The sequence below is a fragment of the Elgaria multicarinata genome, chromosome 1 (assembly GCF_023053635.1).
Source record: "Elgaria multicarinata webbii isolate HBS135686 ecotype San Diego chromosome 1, rElgMul1.1.pri, whole genome shotgun sequence".
Classification (NCBI taxonomy): domain Eukaryota; kingdom Metazoa; phylum Chordata; class Lepidosauria; order Squamata; family Anguidae; genus Elgaria; species Elgaria multicarinata.
Genome location: NC_086171.1, coordinates 191,222,449 through 191,241,457, shown reverse-complemented (window position 1 = coordinate 191,241,457; position 19,009 = coordinate 191,222,449). Strand labels below are relative to the sequence as shown.

Sequence of the window (19,009 nt, the reverse complement as noted above, 5' to 3'; positions counted from 1 at the left end):
CTGCCATTTTCTTTTAGGTCAAATGTTTGCTTTTGAATATTTAAGAATTGCCAAAAGTTCTCTTTTTCAAATTTGTAAAATAGCACTAAGGAGAAAAAAGCAACATCTTCCTCGGTTTAAAAAAGTTGCTGTAATATCTCAAGATTTTACATTGATCTGAATCAAGGATGCATGGATGACGGTGAAAAAAAGGGAAACGAAAACGGTGAGTTGTGTGTTTGTGTGTGTGTGTGTGTGTCCTTCTGTAATTAGGATTGTGCCCCGCAGCTCCTCCCACTTGGATGGAGAGAGGTCACTGGCCTCCATCTTGGTTTCTGTCCAAGGTTACTTGGCCATCCTCACCTTCAGGTTTTCCCCCAAGGACTGATCGAAGATGCAATGCGCTCGAGGACAGCGTTCCGGCAAACAAAACCTTGACAGCATGATTTTAAAAACAGAAGCAGTCCCAAAGTACTTCCTTGCTCATTAAGACCTGTCGCAGCAAGGTCCCACTGTGCTCTCCAAGGAAAGCTGTGACGATTGGCGCAGGAGCGGAGCGGTCGCAGGATCCACCATTGAAGAGGTTGGGAAAAGCTTATACCAGCCTACCGCCAAAGTTGACAAATCCAATTCTTCCAAAAGAACCCGGGCGACTCCCATGAAGTGTTTGCGTTCCATGCGTCCGTAGTTTCCCCAGACAATCACCTTGGGGAAAAGAGGGGGGGAAGGGGAAACGGGTTTAGTCCATAAATAACTTTGCACTGGTTGATGGGAGATTTGCATGGGATCGATCTTTGGACAAAGCCATTGATACAGATCCTGATGGGAACAACATGAAGGACTCAAGGGGAAGTTCAGTGGAGCTTCGGGTCCATAGCTCAGAGGGATGGGCTGTAACTCAGTGGTAGAGCACCTGATTTGCATGCAGGAGGTCCCAGGTTCAATTTCCGGCATCTCCAGATAGGGCAAGAAAAGAATTCGACCTGAAACCCTAGAGAGCCACTGCCAGTCAGTGTAGATAATACTGGACTAGATGAACCAAGAGTCTGAGTCAGTCTAAGGTAACTTCCTATGTTTCTAGGTCAATCGCCCGGCATTGTTATGGCAGAAAATGCAACCTAGTGACTTCTTTCCTGCATTGTTAGTGGCAACAAAATAAAAAGTAGGGGGAAGATGCATGCACATTGGTCAGCTACACAGTGCCTAGAGGAAATGGAAGTCCCTTGCAGTCCAGACATAGGAAGCCTTGTACTAGGTCAGATTATCTGTCCATCTAAGCACACTTTGTCCAAATTAAGCATATTATGGTCACAATTTGCAGAAATTACAGAAATTGAAGCTGATTTTTTAATAAATTACACAAATTGTGGCAGCAATTTGCATACAAGCCAATTTTGAAAAACAAAAAAGAACCTGAAAATCCATGAGCTGGCCCGATTTGATGCAGATTAAGTTAAGCCAGTTCACAGGTAAGTGAGCTGGAGTCCAGGGGACCAAGCTGCTGAAAGCTTGGAGAACTTGACCCTGTGGACAGATTCCTCTGACATCCCTAGTTCTACTTTACAGAGGACAGGCCTCTCTTTGAATGTGTCTTCTGTTTGAAGTACTGTCCAGTCCAAGACTGGGTTAAAGATAAGGAACCATAAGAAAGGGGAGCCCAAGGGCCTCGGAGTTATCCATCAATAGTGAGCACCTGGACAGTACACACGTCACCCGGGCACAGTCTTCACTGCTATAGCGAGATGCCCGCCATTTCTATTTGAATTACAGTAATGCTTTCTAAATATGAATCTATACATATGAATCAACACATGCAAATATTCTGCAAATCTGTGTCCTCTTGTCCTGTGTGTGTGTGTGTGTGTGTGTGTGTGTGTGTGTGTGTGATGCATTTCTTCTTTTGAGGGGTTATGTTGTAAAGTAGGGATGTTGGAGGAATCTGTCCTGGGGATCAAGTTTGCTGAGCTTTAAGCAGCTTGCCTCACCACCAGACTCCAACTTGCTGGCCCAACTCAATCTATATGGACACAGGCTAGGTCACGGATTTTCTGTCATTTCTCCCAATCAAAATTGGCATTTACACACTTCGCGTGCCCATAAATTACACAAATTTTGACTGTAGTCCACGTAATTTGTGCAAATTGCAGCCATAATATGCTTAACGTGCAGAAATTACAGGTGCAATTTGCACAAGGTAAGTATATTTGCAGCTCCAATTTGCGCAAATTATGCAAATTGCGGGCAAAATTTGTAAAACTTATGCAAACTGGTTGTATTTTGCGTAAATGCCAATTTTATGAGGGAAATAACTCTGAAAGTTGCAAGATTTGGGGGGGGAAGCCCCCAGCTTGGCTCACAGATGGAAGATGAGCCAGGGGCTTTGGGTAAAAGTGCCAGTTTTCCCTGTGATGGTCATCCTTAGTGTAAGTGACCACGCTATACTCTACTCTAGCTGTGGGACCAGCCTTCAGGGCTCAGACCTGTCCATCTTACCTGCAGTACTTTGCCTTGTGGACTCTCTGGGAAAAGTAATACTTGGTTGTACAGGGGGTCTAAGGATTTGCGAGCCACTTTGGTCTTCTTCTTTGCGATGCACACCCCATTTTCTAGTAGATAGGCCTTAATGTAAGCAGCTGGTGGGGAAAGAACATTGTAAAAGCTCATTTTTCATGTTAAACACAGAGTTGTTTTTTTTGGGGGGGGGGAAATTACTTTATTCATTTATTTACTTGTATTTAATTTATCTATGCCCCACCTTTCTACCAAAAAAAATGCATTCAAAGTGGCTGACAATAAAGTTTAGATTAAAAACAAAATCTTAATTAACATAAAAGATAAATTAAAAACACAATTAAAAAACAACAATAAAAGAAACAAAATGCATCCAATCAATTAAATTCACCTTCAGCAACAGAGCAGCTTATATGCCATTGCCATAGCTCTGTCTGAATAAAAAAAACACCTTTGCCCATTGGGGGCCCAACCTAATCTCCCCTGAGAGTTCAGAGCCTGGGAGCAGCCACTGAGAAGACCCTTTCTTGCATCCCCACCAAACGTGTCCCTGATGGTGGATGTGCCAAAAGAAGGGCCTCCCTCAAGGATCTTAAAACCTGGGCAGGCTCATATGGGAGATGGCAGACTTTCAGGTAGCCTGGTCCCAAGCCATATTTTGTTCAGATGGAGCTATTATAGGATGCTTAATATGTAATATTATGTACCATTGATGTTCCTTATCAGTTCTAGACTAAGATTTATCATTAGTGAATTTGTTTTAATGATTTTGATCTATTATATACGTTCTTTTTGTGGCCTTTATTTTGTTAACTTTATTTCCAAATAAAATAAAATTTCATGATGTAGCTCTTTATATTGTTTTTAGATGCTCAGCCGGCCAGACAACTTGCCTGTCCAGCCAACTCCAGACCTCAAAAGATGCTTCCAAGGAGGAAATTATACTTCTGAGTATGCTTAGGAGCACTGTTTCAAATTTGGGAGTTAGTTGGGTAGGCTGGCTAGCTAGCCAGCTGGTCCTCTGCCTGCCTGCCTGCCTGCAAGATAATAAACCACTTCCGTCACCAGTTACGCTCGCCCTCCCCTTGCAAAGATAAGGTTGGGGAGGTTGCCTGAGAAAGGTGGGGAAACTATCAGAGGAGGGCATGCTGGTGGGGGAGAATGTGAGCACCATTTTGAGGCACAATTCAGACTTGCATGGGCCTGGGCTGCCTCAAAAAGGGATACATCTTTTCAAGTGGAGTGGGTTTGCTTTTTGAACCTGCACCTCTTTGAATACCTTCCCCATCCCTCCTATTTATTTTCATTGATGGGTTCCAGGATCATTCAACTAACTGTATCAATAAGGTGTCATTAGAAAGCCTCCGGCATGTAGGCAAAAGTTGCTCCTGGACATTGGAACTGAAATACCCTGATCTCCTCCCTGCCCCTGAGCATCCAGCAGCCTGGACCAAAGGTTACCTAGCCTCTCCGTGACATCAGAGCAGTTACGCCAATGGCACTTGGAGGAACCAAAATCCATGTGCTTCACTGTGACATTAGATCAGTTGAGTCATTCCCTACCGGATGCCTACCATATATTTATGTTATTATTTATTTGTTACATTTATATCCTTCCTTTCCACCAAATGGTGTTCAAGAAGGCTGGGTATACAGGTGGGTTATTAGTGTGTCACCCTGATATTAAAACTGTTTTCAGAATATTCCAGTACTGCCAGGGGAATTGGTAGCAGTTTGGTGGATGAATATTTAGGTTGACCCCCAAAAATAATAATTTCAGCTTCTACTTTTCTGAAAATTATTTGCCCGGGGATAATGGCCTTGCTCACCCAATGTTACTTGCTTATACCTGTGTAAAAACCAAGCAACCTCTGTCTGTGCTTGTCACAGTGATCTAGCTATTACCTAGCATTTTGTGGAGGCAAACAGTCAGCAGTTTGTTAAAAGGCAGAGACAGTTTAGAGAGCAATTGGAAAATGCTACCTGGAAGGGTTTTGGAGCCAGGCTTTGGAGTCAGTCCTCGGGCTTGAATGATATCCACTTCCAGTTGTCCATTTCGTTCCTGTAATCCAATTTCCACATCCCCTAGACATCAAGCAAGATGCAAGTTAAAGACAAATATCTGTTTATCAAAAGGGCTTTATAATAATAATAATAATAATAATAATAATAATAATAAGAAGAAGAAGAAGAAGAAGAAGAAGAAGAAGAAGAAGAAGAAGAAGAAGAAGAAGAAGAAGTCGTCACTTTAATCACTGGCATCACATAATTTTTTTTTATAGAAAACCTTCAGGCCTACCAAAATACATCCACACCAACATCCAGAAAGCAGTCATACTTAAAACATGCTCAATAGTCAGGAGGTTTCTGAATCAGTAAAAGACAGCATGACTTGGCAAAGCCCATCATGTCCATCTAGAAAAACCACCATGAGCAAGAAAAGAGGGATGAATAATAATAATAATAATAATAATAATAATAATAATAATAATAATAATATCATCATCTCCTTTAACTGCTGCTTGCTTCCATGATTTCTCTTTAACAATTAGAGGTTTTAGGATAACACAGAACTCTCCGCTCTGTGTGCAGATGATCATTAAGCAGAAATCAGAGAGTGAATCCCAGATCCTCAAGGCAAAACAGATGTGGAGAAAGTGGGAACAGAACATAGCTTCTTCAGATGCTGTGGTAATTTTAAACTTTGGATTAATGGTCTTAAAGAGGGAGGAGAGTCATTAGGTGGTAAAGTGTATTAGTTCAAAATGCGGTCAGCCGGCACTGCTGCGTTTGGGGTATGTGTGCTCATGTGTGGGGCCCTGGACCTCTGATTCAAAGTGCCACTATTAAGAGGATGGGAATGAGGCACTAGCCCACTATTTCCCAAAATGGACCACTAGGAAAATAAGCTAGCAGAGCCTTCGAATCAACTCTTGCCTTCAAACTGAGGGCTTCCAAACTATGAACCCTTCCTCAAATGAATTTATTTTATTCAGCAGCAGGAGGCAATCCAGAATGAAACCTCTTTGTATTCAGATGTTCTGAGCACCAAGGTCAGTGCCTCACCACTAAAAATGCATGAGAATTTCAATTTTGCTCACAAAACATGTGAACATGCCCTGTTTGAAGCTCCAAATGCGAGCAACAGCACGTGTTCGCTGGAAATATTCGTAGATTGTTGAACATGTGCTTGCGTTCTTCTCGTTTGTGATTCTCAGTTCGATTTGCGCAAGTGCCCTAATTTGGGCAAATGTCCTCTGTGAGCTGAATCAGCCCTGCTTTAGTCTATGGAAGAAAGTTGACAAATCTCCCATTTGATCGTGGCTCCATTTGCGCGAGTCCCCATTGGTGTAGAGTGAGCAGCGATTGCAAATGAGAAGGGGGATCGGCCATCAGACAAGTGGTGAGCAGATGTTCACCTAATCCTGGTGATCTCAAACACCCCTCATTCGTCCATCTCAACACATCAAAAGGCACGCCAGCGCAAATGAACAGCAAGTGACCCCAGCTAATCCACACACCCAGGTCCAGTACTGATCCAAAACAAAAACACACATATTGAATGCATTTACGAAATGAAAACAAATGGACTAGATGTGACCACTCTCGTTCAAAAAACGTTGTGAGCAAGAGAATGATGCTACTAATCTAGCACTAAGACACCCAACCACACCAACCTAGACCACTTAATTTTGCAATTCATTAAACTAAGCGTATTACTGCAGTCCTGGGGTGGAGATGGTGGCAGGGTGGGGCAGGGAGCGCGTAGATTCTGGACTGCTTAGTAGGTGATGCTGAAGAGGCACATCCCTGAATTGAGTGCCATTGCTGCAGAGCTGCCTGACTTGCCCTGTGCAATTGCACTTGCTTATTAATGATTAGGGATGTCAGACTGGGGGAGGAGCATGGTGAGTTTTCACCAGCTCAGCCCCACGGATGCAAGTTCACAAATCCCTGAGCTGGCTCGACTTGGTGTGTGCGGAGTCAGGCAAGCTCACCGTTTCCTGTTTGTGTGTGTGTGTGTGTGTGTGTGTGTGTTAGTGAAAAAATGGGGAGAGGGTAAAGAAAAAAAATGCTTTAGGTACAAGCGCTATGGTTCCTGCCATAGAAGCCTTGTTCCTAGAGTGTCCCTGGAACATCCTAGGAAAAAGTGCTCAATGTTTCCTGTCAGCTCCTTTGGGGGCTGTCTTCATGGCACTGGGTTGGTGCCACCTCCCTCCTTAACCCTGCACTTTCCCTCTCCCAGGGACGGCAGCTAATCCTGATGCTGAGGAGGGAGTATGGGGTTTCTGGGTGGCCATCCAGATCCCGGAGCCACTGGTCACCTTCCACCAGGCTCCGCCCCCATGTTGGCCCCAGATTGGCCGTGGAGTGACATTACATTTCCCTCCTTTTCTTTGGTGATTGGGTTGGGGAGACTGAGGAGGGGAGGAGGCTTCAAAACCTTGATGCTGTGAGATGGAACAAATGCTGTTGCTGCAGTACTAAACCTGTTGCTTCTGTGTGTGTGTGTGTGTGTGTGTGTGTGTGTGTGTGTGTATGTGTGTGAGAATGTGTGTGAGTGCTGTGTGTATGCATGTATGCATGCACACATGTGCAGCCTCTGCCACCTCAGCATATACCCCGTGTGGCTGTAGGGTCCAAGCAGGTTGTGCACCTCTGCTATACACATACACAGAGCTGGTGTCAAGGGTCGGCATGGCTGAGCACCTACCAAGGGCCCAGCAGGGGCCCCCTGACAAGAGCACCCTGGAGTTGCTCCTCCTCTTCGCCATGGCAACCTGCTTGTTCACCTGCCCCTTGCTCTGGCCCAGACAATGGTGGTGGTGAGAAGGAGGAGGAGGAGCATGTGCCATCGCCTACTTCCTCATTGGATCCCTTCCTTTCAAGGATGCAAATGGTAGCAATGATGAGAAAGAGGAGGAGGAGCCAGAGCAGCTGGTAACAATGTTGGTGAGAAGGTAGAGTTACTGATGGAAGGGCCCCAGGGAAGGTGCCTTGCCCATGGGTCCTCCAAAAAATGGAGCTGGCACTACATTTACATACATAAAGATAACTGTTTTTCTGTTCCTTACCCATGGAGGTAGTGGCCAAGGTCTGGCGCCCCACAAACTGGGCTGGTCCCATGCTGCCCAAGAAATCGCTAAATTGTCCAGCGGATGCCAGGTGAACTCCATTGAAATTCAAGCTGCAAAACAGATGGGTTGGCACAAGTCATTATTTCAAGTCTTCATCACGAGGCGGCAATTAAACAGCTTTATGTTAATTGGATATATGCACGGAATGGAGAGCTGTTTTTATGAGCCACAGTCTCGCTGATTTTCACACTGGCTTGTTATGTCACTTACTTTCAATTTCTCTCTGTAAACCCACAGAAGAGATGCGCTCGTGTAGTTATAGATAGTTGCAGACAAACAGTTATTGTCACAATAAATTAACTTGGGGGAGGATGCTGCCTTTTTCTATAACAAGCTTAACTGTACCTTCCCCCCTCCTTCTACACAGTAGGGGGAAAATGACAATCTCTAGCCTGCAGGGCTGAAAGGTTTGCAATTAATTTTTTGCTAGTGTGCATTCTCTCTTTCTCCTGAGGCTATTAGTTTTGGGAGAAAATCTAAAGCTGAGCAGACTAGCCGTTCTCTATTTATACTCAATGAAAGTACAGCAGATGAAAGCATATATTCCCTTTCGCCCTCTCACAATGAAAAATTCATTGCTAAGCTTAATAGATCATGCTCAGAAATGCACATATTTTTAATCTTTTTATTTATCAGATGTATCTACTGCTCCTTATCATAAATCCTAAAGTGGCTCACAAATACAAAACACAAGTGCGAATAAAACTAATAACCTAAACCCTAAAATAAAATTTTAAAAAATCAAACCAGCCGCTAAATAATAAATACAACAGTCTGTTATAACAAGAGAGATGATTCAAAGGTCTCCCCCAAAACATCCAAAGGACCCAAATGCCTGAGTGAAATGGTGCAACTTAAGTAGTCAGCGAAACTGAATGACTGAAGCTGCTTAACACTCCCTGAAAGGCAAAGATTCCTAGAACAGGAGTGCCCCAATCGAGAAGGCCCTTCAGTCCCATTTATGCAATGTGCAACGGCGGGACCATGAGCAGTAAATGGAAATAACGCAGTAGGGAGCATTGCATCAGCTGAGGTACATTGTGATACACTTCCTCATTGCATTAATTTCACCTCGGACCCTTATACTCTCCCACAATTAACTTTCACACATTTCCCATAGTAACACGCTTCCTCGTCCCAGAATTTGGAGGAGCTGCTTTTTCTTTTGAAGCATTGAATTTCTTGACTGTGCCACCGACAAGCCCATCATACACCAACCAGAAACTGGCAAGCTTTTATGTGAATATTATTTGGATATCCCCCAAACCAGATGTTCCCAGAGAATCCAAGTTCTTCGTTTCTGTCCAGTACCAATTGGACTGCTCTGCCTAGAATCCTCTGCTTCTTCCTTCCAAAACTTGAGCGAAAGAGCATCACCAGACAAGCATTTTCTCACATGGTTACTGGCCACTCATGGATTTTCACGGGTCCTTTTCATGAAGCTGTCTGCCTCCCCTGCATGTCCCGTTCCTTCTGCTTGTTTTTCCGACACAAAAAAAGATGTGGAAAATCCTATTTTTTGGCAGTAACGAAACTTGCTGCCATTTTCTGCTGCGTGCAGGAGAAACAGCGTGATAAAAAAAATGGCCACTAAATGGGCCATGTGGTCGTTGCTTGCTTTCTCTTTCTCCCCTGTGCGAAGAAAGAGGAAGCATTGTTTTAGGTGCAAAAACCTGCCCTGAGTTCTCAAACCATTGCATGGATTTACGTACCCAAAGTTAACATATTGAAAGCCTGTTAGCTAGCAATCTCAAGAGCAGATTTTGCACGAAGCACAGACCAAGCATTAATGAATGCTTGGCCCTGTGTACAGATTTGTTTTCGAGAAACTAATTTTAAGGGGCAGTGATCCATTTTACTGAGCTAGTATGTCTTCCCAGCGGGGATGTGTGTAGCAGTGCCAGAAATTTATAATTGTGTCTAATGTTAGTGTGTAGCAGCTTCCATGGAAAAGTTGGCTAAAAACCATTGGGGGGGGGGGGTCATAGGAGGAAAAGAACAGGAGTTGTGGTTGCAAGGCCGGCCTAGACCAGAGGACATTTACTGACAATGGTGAAAACTAATGGTGCACATTAATGAAAACAATGGTTGATAAGAAGTGGTGCCTCCCGGATTTTTTAATTAGTCACCTTGCTGGTTGAAACACATGCCTAAATTGTTGAAACGCCTCACTTATTTGGGGCCCTGCCTCTTTTTCCTTTGGCCCCGCCCTTTTTCACTTTGGTTCTGCCCACCACTAAAATATGGTGTCCGAGAGCTTCTCCAAAATGGAGTTCATCCTCTGGGCTGAAAAATGTTCAGCACCTCTGCTTTATATCAAGGGTGAGGAGAAGTTAGATCTCACAGATTGCTGTTTGATTTCCAGTTCATCAGCAAGGATTTCTGACTTCCAGTGATCTAATTGTAACATCAAAAAAATGACCTTCCCTCCCCTAAATTGTACTGCTGAAATGAAGAAAGCGTGGGGTAACCAGGAGTGGATTTGTATGTACAGGGACTGTGATCTGGTTTCTGGTACTCGTCACAAATTCCTTTTGCACTAGGTTCCAGATGGTAGATCCTGGGGTTCTACCCCAAAACAAAGTAGATTTCAGAAGCATAAAATCTGTGCATCTCATCCTTCTACAACCGAGCACATGGGGCAGACAAAACCATTGCTTGATTCAATAAGCTGCCTCCTAGTCATCAACATTTATAAAAAAGAGATACCCAACCTCCCTTCTTCTATGACCTTTGTCTCCTAGTCATCATAATTAATGATGCACTTGTTTCAGCAGCATGTTAATGATTTAAATAAAATTAGATTAGACGGCCTTTTGAAGTAGTGCTTGACTCCCCCTCTGAACTTTATATAGTTGGGTGAATCTGCCCCGGGCAACAGCCAATATGTGCTGTGTCATCAACTTTGAGCAAAGTCAGCAGAGGTCAGGCATTGCTGCTGCGCCAATGGAGTCAACAGAGGGCTATGCAGCCTATGAAAGACAAGCAGAGTGGAGACACAAGCACAACACACACTCATTCAGGCACCGTGAGCCTCCATGGATACCAGCAGAGGCTGGTGACGCTGATTTCGGTGGGGCTGTCATTCCATTAAATGTGCTATCCAAGGTGCTGAACCCACTTTGGGGATAGGACTCAACACCGTGGATAGCCCCTTTAGAGTTCTGGCTGGTTCCAACCCAACCTAGAATGGAATAAGCCCCACTGAAATCAGAACCACCAACCTCTATTGATGGATACTAGTTTTGCACCAAATGCTTATGGGCTTGGATCCTAAGATCTCATGCACAGACTCACAGGACACTGGCAGAAGGGGAGGGAGATGATGTTCTTTCCAGATATCTGGGACCCAGTATGCTCCCCAGATATCTTATCCAGAGGGTTGGTAAACCTTCTGGAACAGCACGGGAGGTGGTGGTGATGATCTGCTGGCAGAAAGGGTAATTGGCAAAACCCCATCTCCTTCAAGTATGGCCATTGGCGCATTGTCAAAAAAGAGGAAAAATTCTCACCCAAAACAAGGAGAAAAGATGACACAGATTTGCATATAATTTGCATATGCTAATTCATAGGTATAATGCAAATGTAGAAATCATTACTAGGATTTAACTAGGTTCTCACCCTATTGGGGAAGGCTCTGAAGAGGTGACCTGGGTACCTGCTCGGTCTGCTGTACAGGTGATAACTGTGGATGAGCAACTTCAAGGCCCAGCAGATTTCTTTATCTTTACACCAGACTTGGACTGTACAGCCTTTCAAATGGAGGTTGCCTTCAAAGACAGGACTGTCCTCCAGTAGCCATGGACGGCCCCAGGTTGGGGAAGGCTACTCTATGCTATTGACTCCAAAATAAGAGTGTGCACAGACCCCCCGCTCCGCTTCTCTTCCAGATCTGAGATTTGCTGATCGGGCCGCTTCACTCTGCCCCTGCCTCGCCTATGTCCGCTCCACTGCGGAGCTCCGGATCCGGATCGGAGCTCCGTTTCCCCCCCCATAGGCTTGCATTGAAAGCTAAAAAAGTATACAACTTTTTTTCTGTTAAAGTTAGAAACCTCAAGTTTGGCACCATGACACCTCATGGATGTATACACATGGACGCCAAGACTCAAGGCAATCCCATCATCCCCTGATTTTTGGGGAATTTATGAAAATCGGGCACCCCATTCACACCCCTTTCCATAGCTCCGTCAATTTGCATGTTAGAAACCTCAAACTCGGCACCATGATAGCTTATACAGGGATACACATGCATGCCAAGACTCAAGGCAATCCCATCATCCCCTGATTTTTGGCGGGGCTTAAACCTTTTAACTCATCCCAAATCAAGTCCCATTTTACAACTATGTCAATTTGCACATCAGAAACCTCACCTTCGGTACCATGACAGCTTATCCATGTGTCCACATGGACACCAAGTTTCAAGCCAATCCCATCATCCCCTGATGTTAGGGGAAGTTATGAAAATCGGACATCCCATGTTCATGCATGGACTGTTCTCTGACATTTTGACAGATAAAAAAAAGGAAAGTGGGCACACTCACAGATGCCATCTAGACCCACATTCATGGCAAGCCTCAAGCCAATCCCATCATCCCATGATGTTAGGGGAAGTTATGAAAATCGGACACCCCATGTTCAGGCATGGACTGTTCTCCGAGGTTTTGGCACAGACAACCCAGCACTAACTCCCTGCAGGAACGGTACAGGGAAGGCACCACCCGCCTGCTAAGGGTGGTGCGACACGGCAGCTTATAGTACGGAACCACAAGCGCCATCAGCCTCTTGAAGCCTGCGTTGTCGACGAGGCTGAATGGCTGGTCGTCCAACGCCACCATCTCACCGATGCAGGTGGTGATCTGGGTGGGCGTTGGAAAACGCCATCTTGTGGGTCCATACTTCCCCCACACCATGTCCTGCAGGGTTGCCTGCCTAACCCTCGTGGGGATGGGAGATGGAGAGCTTAGAGTGGCAGTGCCAGCAGCAGCAGCAGCAGCAGCAGCCGCAGCCTTCGGCTTTCCCCTGTAACTAGTCGCCTTGGAAGTGCCCGCCTCTTTCCCCAGCAAGATCGTCTGGTGCTGCCTCTGAAGATGCATCCATGCTGCTGGTTCCATAATGCCCTGTAGATGAACCCCTGCATAGGGTGAGTTTGCAGTGGTGACAGACAGCAAAGCGGGGATCCACTCCCACCTCAAAGTGGTCCCACACTATACTTGTCTTTCGCTTCCATGGTGACACCAATTGCCCGCCTGAGCTCTCTGGTGTTGCCACAGAAACAGGGGTGGCAGCGGAAGAGGTGTGGGATGAGATTGGGGAGAGAGCCTCGGCCTGCTGCTGCTCCTCCTCATCCCCCACATCCTGGAGGACCACCTCCTCCTCCTCCTCCCCCTCCACTGTGCTGAGGACCTCGTCTAGGAGATCTGGAGACAGGTCCATCAGCGGGCTCGTGGGCTCAAAGGATAATGAAGGAGTTGGGGATACTCCTCCTCCTCTAATGCCACCTGCTTCTTGCAAAGGGGCACTTTTCCCATTCCCACCCTCAAAAAGAGAATGCCGGGCACAAGTTGCAGAAGAGAGTGCCTCTGCCTGCTGCTTCTCCTGCTTCTGTTGCGGAGCAGCCAGCCAAGGAGTTGCCCATTTGATTTTCACAGCAGGAGAGGCAGCCTGCTTACTGGTGCCAGCCTGAGCCTTGCCTTGACCACTGCTTTCAGCATGCCCCGCCACAGACATGCGCCTGCTCCCTCTTCTCATGATGATATTATACTAATACTAATAATAATATGTATAAGAATATACTAATACTAATAATAATATATATAAGAATATAATACTAATACTAATAATAATATGTATAAGAAAGAATATTATTAATACTATATGTAGGGAAATGGGACAAGAAGTGTGTATGCTTTGCCCAAACAGGATTTGAAATGCTCAATCTGTGGCTGTTGCACTTCACAAACACTGCACACAGCACACTCACACAATAACAGAGTCACACACACAGTCCAAGTAACAGAGAGAAGAAATAGAGAATTTTTTTTTGTATTTTTTTGTATTTTTTTGTATATAGAAGGAAGATGAAACACAGTCAGGCTTTAAGAGAGGGAAGGGGGGAAACAAACAAACAAACACACACACACACACTCCAAAATTTAAAAATAAAGTTTATATTAAATCAAAGTAAGGGAAAAACACAGAGCAAACTAAGCAAAAAGTCAGAAAGAAGCAAACAAACACACACACACGCCAAGCTAAATCCTAATCTATCTCCAAACACAGCAGCAGCACCTAACTAACTCCTCTCCCCATGAACGCCAAACCCCCAAGACGCTGACAGCTCAAAGCAATAAGGGTGCCTCTGCCTTAGTCCCCCCCTCCAACGCTGGGATTGGAGGATGCTTCATGAGGTGATCAATTCTCATCAGGATTGGGAGTTGAATGTGCCTGTCATCGCTTCCAAAAACAAAACAAAAAAACCAAAAACCTCTGGTTTACCCACTGTCCCTGTTTGTTTACCCGACTTTTCCAAAAATTCTAGCAAGCGAACCACAGCACGCAGAGAGCTGAGAGTAGGATCAAAATGACCCCCATCCACGACTCTCTAAGCACAAGAAGTTTCAGAAAGATAGCTTTAAAAACAACACAGTTATCCCCTATTCTTTTCCGCAATGCAATCCTATGGGCAAAATTTTTCAAAATGGCGATCGGAGCGGTCCGCGGAAAGAGAAGCGCTCCGCCAATGGGCGCTTCTCTTCGCCTTGCTTCTAGGGGTCCGCGGTCCACTTCTACTCCGCCTCTTGGCTAGGCGGAGCAGGCCAATTCGCTTCTGATTCTCCGCTTCTAATCGGAGCGGAGCACATGCCTACTCCAGAACATCAAGAGAAGAATGGCCATTTGTAAAAATGAAAACGTTTTAGGGGAGATGCGAGCAGGCGAGCTAAACCAAAGCCCCCCAATTTGCTCAGCCAGCAATTTGACTTATTGTTATTATTAAAGCAACACCAATAGAATATATCCTGCTTTAAAATTTGGAGACACTTTCCCTAAGCAGCTAAGAGCAAATATCAATACAAAAATCAGTGTAACAAATGAAACCTCCAAGCAGCAGGCAGAAACAGTAGCAGCCTCAGCAGTATAGTTAATCAAACCAAACAAACCAATGAAAGAGTCTACCCAGTCTGACGCATAACATAATCACACTGCAATGGTCACGTCTTTCATGCTCACCTAGTGGCTAATCCCACTTTGGTCACCCTGCTCTTCTGCTGCTGTTTAATAAAGCTATTTATAGTTCCCACCAAATACAGTCCTGTGCTTTGGGCCTAGCATGTATGCCACACCAGACATCAATTACATGTTCCAAGGGACCACCCTTCTAGGTTTGTCCCCCCCCTTCCCCCACCCCACTCTGATAATTTTCCCATAGTCTTGACCTGCTTTTAAAATCCTATTTTGGAAAGTGACGCTGGTTCAAACAGCTCGATGAACGAAACTGCTTGCAGCGAAGAAAGCTCTGAAGAAGATCCCAAGTGGGTGCTGTTCCCCTCCGACCTGCCAAACGCGACGCATTAGTATGCGGAAAGCATCTTCACGCGGCTAAGTTTAGGCAAACGTATCATTAATTCCTTTTCTTGTCCATGTGGAGTTTGTGACCTCTTTTCAAATCTATTTTTGAAGCGCTTCCGAGATCTTGCATGCCAAGCGCTGCTGCAGAGTGCCAAGCCAAAGCTTTCAACCTCCCGAGCGCCTCCAGGATTTGCAGCTCTGTCTTTCCAGCATCCGAAGCTCCCAAACCACAAAGGACTGTAGCCCCACATCTCCCAACAATCCAGGTGGCTAGAGCAGGGCAGAAGATCCTCCTCACTGGACACCTAATCTCCCAGTCACCTGCCTGTGCCTATCCCGTGGTCTGCCACTGGGACATTTTGGTGGTGGTGGGGTGTGTGTGTGTGGGGAGAGAATAATGCATGCATTTTGAAAAAGAAAAAAAAAAGCACACAAAAAATATGTTTGACTTTTCACGTGGGCAAAAATCAATCAATCACAATGTGATGTGGAAACGGGATGGAACAAACTGAAAAGTGGAAAAATAAGAACCAGACCCAAATCAAGCTTGGCAGATTTGCCCACCCCTACTCAAAGACCCTATGCCATGCAGATAAAGATGGCATTTATTAGTACTGCATTAAATCATGCCAGCTATTTTCAGGATTCCCCCCCCCCATTTCCCCCCCTGCCTCTTTCACAAGGAAAGGGAGAATTTCAAAGAATTTTCTCCTTGGGAAGGGAGACAGGGTTCCACCTAACTTTTTAAGATTGGCTGAAGGATCTTTACAGTGACTCTTTTCAGAGGCTTCTTCAGCCCAGCAGCACTTCCTAAGGTCCCAAGAGACCACATGACCTTTCCCTCTCCTATAGGCATTCAGGAAGAGTTCTGGAGTTGCAGAAACTTTGCAAAGAGTCCCCGGGTTGCTACAAACAAGAACAAATGGGACTTATAGAGCTTTAGACAGACCTCTTATCTTGCTTGCTCTATGTTGCTGCAAGGATGAAGAGAATTTTTCTAAAGCTCTAAAAGCCCCATTTGTTCTTGCTTTGCAAGACATGACAACCCACAGTGGGTTGTCACCCTTGTTAGTTTCAGGGCGGCTTGTTGTGATGTCCAAATTTGGAGCAGCTTCCTCCCTGTGGTTTGTTAACTATGCACAAACCAACCTGAGAAACCATGGCTTGTTGAGCTGTTCAGGGTGGCTTGTTTTCAGGGTGGCTTGTCGTGACATCCAAGCCTGGCATACTTATTTATTTTATTTTATTTTATTACATTTATATACCGCCCCACAGCCGAAGCTCTATGGGCGGTTTACAACAATTAAAAATAGTAAACATTAAAACTCGCAGGGAATAGGCAAGAGGATGAAGGGGGAAACAAATGATGACAAGCCGGCAAGCCCCTGATTGTCTGTCGGCAGCAATGTGGCTTAGCGAGCTATTAACCAACCCGCCATGGCTTGTTTTTAGCGTGGCTTCCTATGACATGTGAACTGGCCCAGAGACAGAGGGACTTTGGGAGCAGACCAGAGACAGGACTAATGCCAAGAACAATGCTTCTTCACTTTTAAATTTTGTTTTTGGGGCGGGGTGTGTGTCATCCATCTGCTGTTCAGCCCTTCTCTAGAGAGCTGGTAGATGCTAAATCAAATACTGGGTTGCAGTCAAAAGAAGACATTTGCAATGAATCTTTTTCCTTCTGCTTTTCATTTGTTACCTCTGCAGGCCGAGGATTTTTGCTAGAAAGGCCTGTTTATAAACAAAGCACTAATGTTGAGAGGAAGAGTATGGGACCACTTGGGAGCGGATTGCATTAACCAGCCTGATATGCATTAAACACATTCATTGCACCACCCAAGTTGCTCAGAAACTGACATTTCCCCAAATTTCTTGGCACCGAGTTGCCTGACTGATCACCGAATGGAATAAACAGAGCAAATGATCTTTTACAATTGGATTAACGGGCTTTTTGTTCATCACTTCGACTGCTTAAAGTGGATTAGCGCTTGCTGTTTCTGACGTTATCTAATATGGACAGCTAAATGTACTTCCAGTGTCCCCCCTTCCCAGGCAGACGAACACTTTCCAGCAATATCATGCTTCCGATTCTCAGGCGTCCCTGAGCCATTGTATCACTCACTACTTCTAGCGTTGCCCTTCTGCCCAGCAAGTTGGAAGCCTAGAGTGTCCCTGCACACTCCTGTTGTTGATTGTGTGGTGGGCTGACAATGGTCTGAACTGGGTCTAGCTCCAAACTTGGTGCCCCTGGACACTATCTGCTCAGATCCCCTCCTTCTCCCACTTTCCATTTTTTTTCTTCCCCAGCTGCTGGGGTCACTTGAAAGCAAAGTGAGGGCCTCCAGCCAGCCATCTTCAGTTCCCATGAATGCCTCTGGACTGCTTATTGGACTCAAAAGCATTTCCTGACCTAAAGGGAACATTATGTGGTTCAGTAGGGCTGTGCGAGGTTTGGGACTGGGCTTTGAAAATTCGAATCCCAACAGCCCTTTTATGACGGATCCGCTATTTTATGATGGACCCGTCATTTCCTCTCACAGCCTACAACTCCCAACAAGTTGTGCCTAGGAGGGCTGGACATACCACAGCTTAGGAGCAGAGGGCAAGCGTGTACTTGCCGCCGCCATTGGCCGCTCCTTGGTGCGCTTGCCACCTTCCCTGTGCGATTGCCACCATTGCCACCTTCCCCATGTGATCGCATGAGAGGATGCCCACGATCGTGCTCGAGGACAGATCCGTCATAAAATGGCCATCGGGATTCGAATTTTCGAAACCGAATTCTAAACCTTGCACAGCCCTATCGTCTAAACCTAACTCTTTCATCAACCTGTTGCCCTCCAGGTGTGTGTGGATGAACTCCCATCATCCTCAGCCAGTGTAAGGCTCTTCTAGCATAAGGCTATTCAAACTCTGCCTCAACTTGGCTGTGATAAGAGTGGATCTTTTTGGATGCAGACTCTGGAAGGAAGCAAGTACATGCTGCCAAGACAGGGCCGTGAGACACCAGTCCAATAATATGTGAGTATTCATCAAGTTCACATTCAAGATGGACACTGAAGCTACTGTTCTCCCACGTCATCTTTCCAATAAGATACCAGGCCTCAAAAAGCTACTCCACTCCAACATGAAGTTAGTTGCATATGGTGGCTCCACAAGTGGTTGTGTAGTAGGGGAACCAAGGCTGGCCCTCCCATGAAGTGGGTGAATCCCTGCCTCAGGTGGCAGAGTGGGAGGAGAGGTGAATTGCGCACTTCCTGCAACCAACAGGAGGACCACCACAGGGGCTGCTGGGCAGGTGTTGCCAGCCAGGAGAGTACCACTGGGCAGGTGAATACTCTGGCGAGCTCCGCCAGCCACTCTCCCACTGTGGCATTTGCTACAGCAAGAGAGTGGGGCACCTGATGGGGAACTCTGGGGCTGCCACCCAGCGGCGCTACAGTGGGTTCCCCAGAACCCACTCATTGGAAGAACACCAACCTCACTCTTCCAATGAGGCCAATGCTGCCCACACTGGGGTAGCAGCCAGTAGGGCTCTCCAGAGCAGCCAGCACCTGCCCTCTGAGGATGCTTAAAGGATTCTGAAGAGCCATATCAACCATCAAGGGTGGGTAGCATGGCTCTCTAGAGAGCTGGCCAGGCCCAAATGCCTAGCTCTGAGGGGGGCATTGTGGAATGGGTGTCTGTGCTGTGTGTGTGTGTGTGTGTGTGTGTGTGTGTGTGTGTGTGTTCACAGCAGGGTCTGGGAGCCACAGGGGTGGTAACAGGGGTGGACAGACACAGGAGAAGTGCCTGTGTGCTATCCTGCCTCAGGTGGC

At 45.8% G+C, this 19,009-nt stretch overlaps 1 protein-coding gene across 2 annotated transcripts in view; it reads right to left on the bottom strand.

Moving 5' to 3' along the window:
• Window positions 1-225: 225 nt before the first annotated feature.
• RIMS4 (regulating synaptic membrane exocytosis 4) overlaps window positions 226-19,009 on the bottom strand; it is a 108,879-nt gene continuing 90,095 nt past the window's right edge. For both annotated transcript variants that reach the window (XM_063145900.1, XM_063145909.1), the window contains exons 3-6: window positions 7,566-7,678; window positions 4,474-4,575; window positions 2,473-2,612; window positions 226-684 (exon numbers count right to left, since the gene is read on the bottom strand). In XM_063145900.1, the coding sequence (XP_063001970.1) occupies window positions 466-684; window positions 2,473-2,612; window positions 4,474-4,575; window positions 7,566-7,678 (574 nt within the window). In that variant the 3' untranslated portion in view covers window positions 226-465. The remainder of the gene's footprint in view (window positions 685-2,472; window positions 2,613-4,473; window positions 4,576-7,565; window positions 7,679-19,009) is intronic.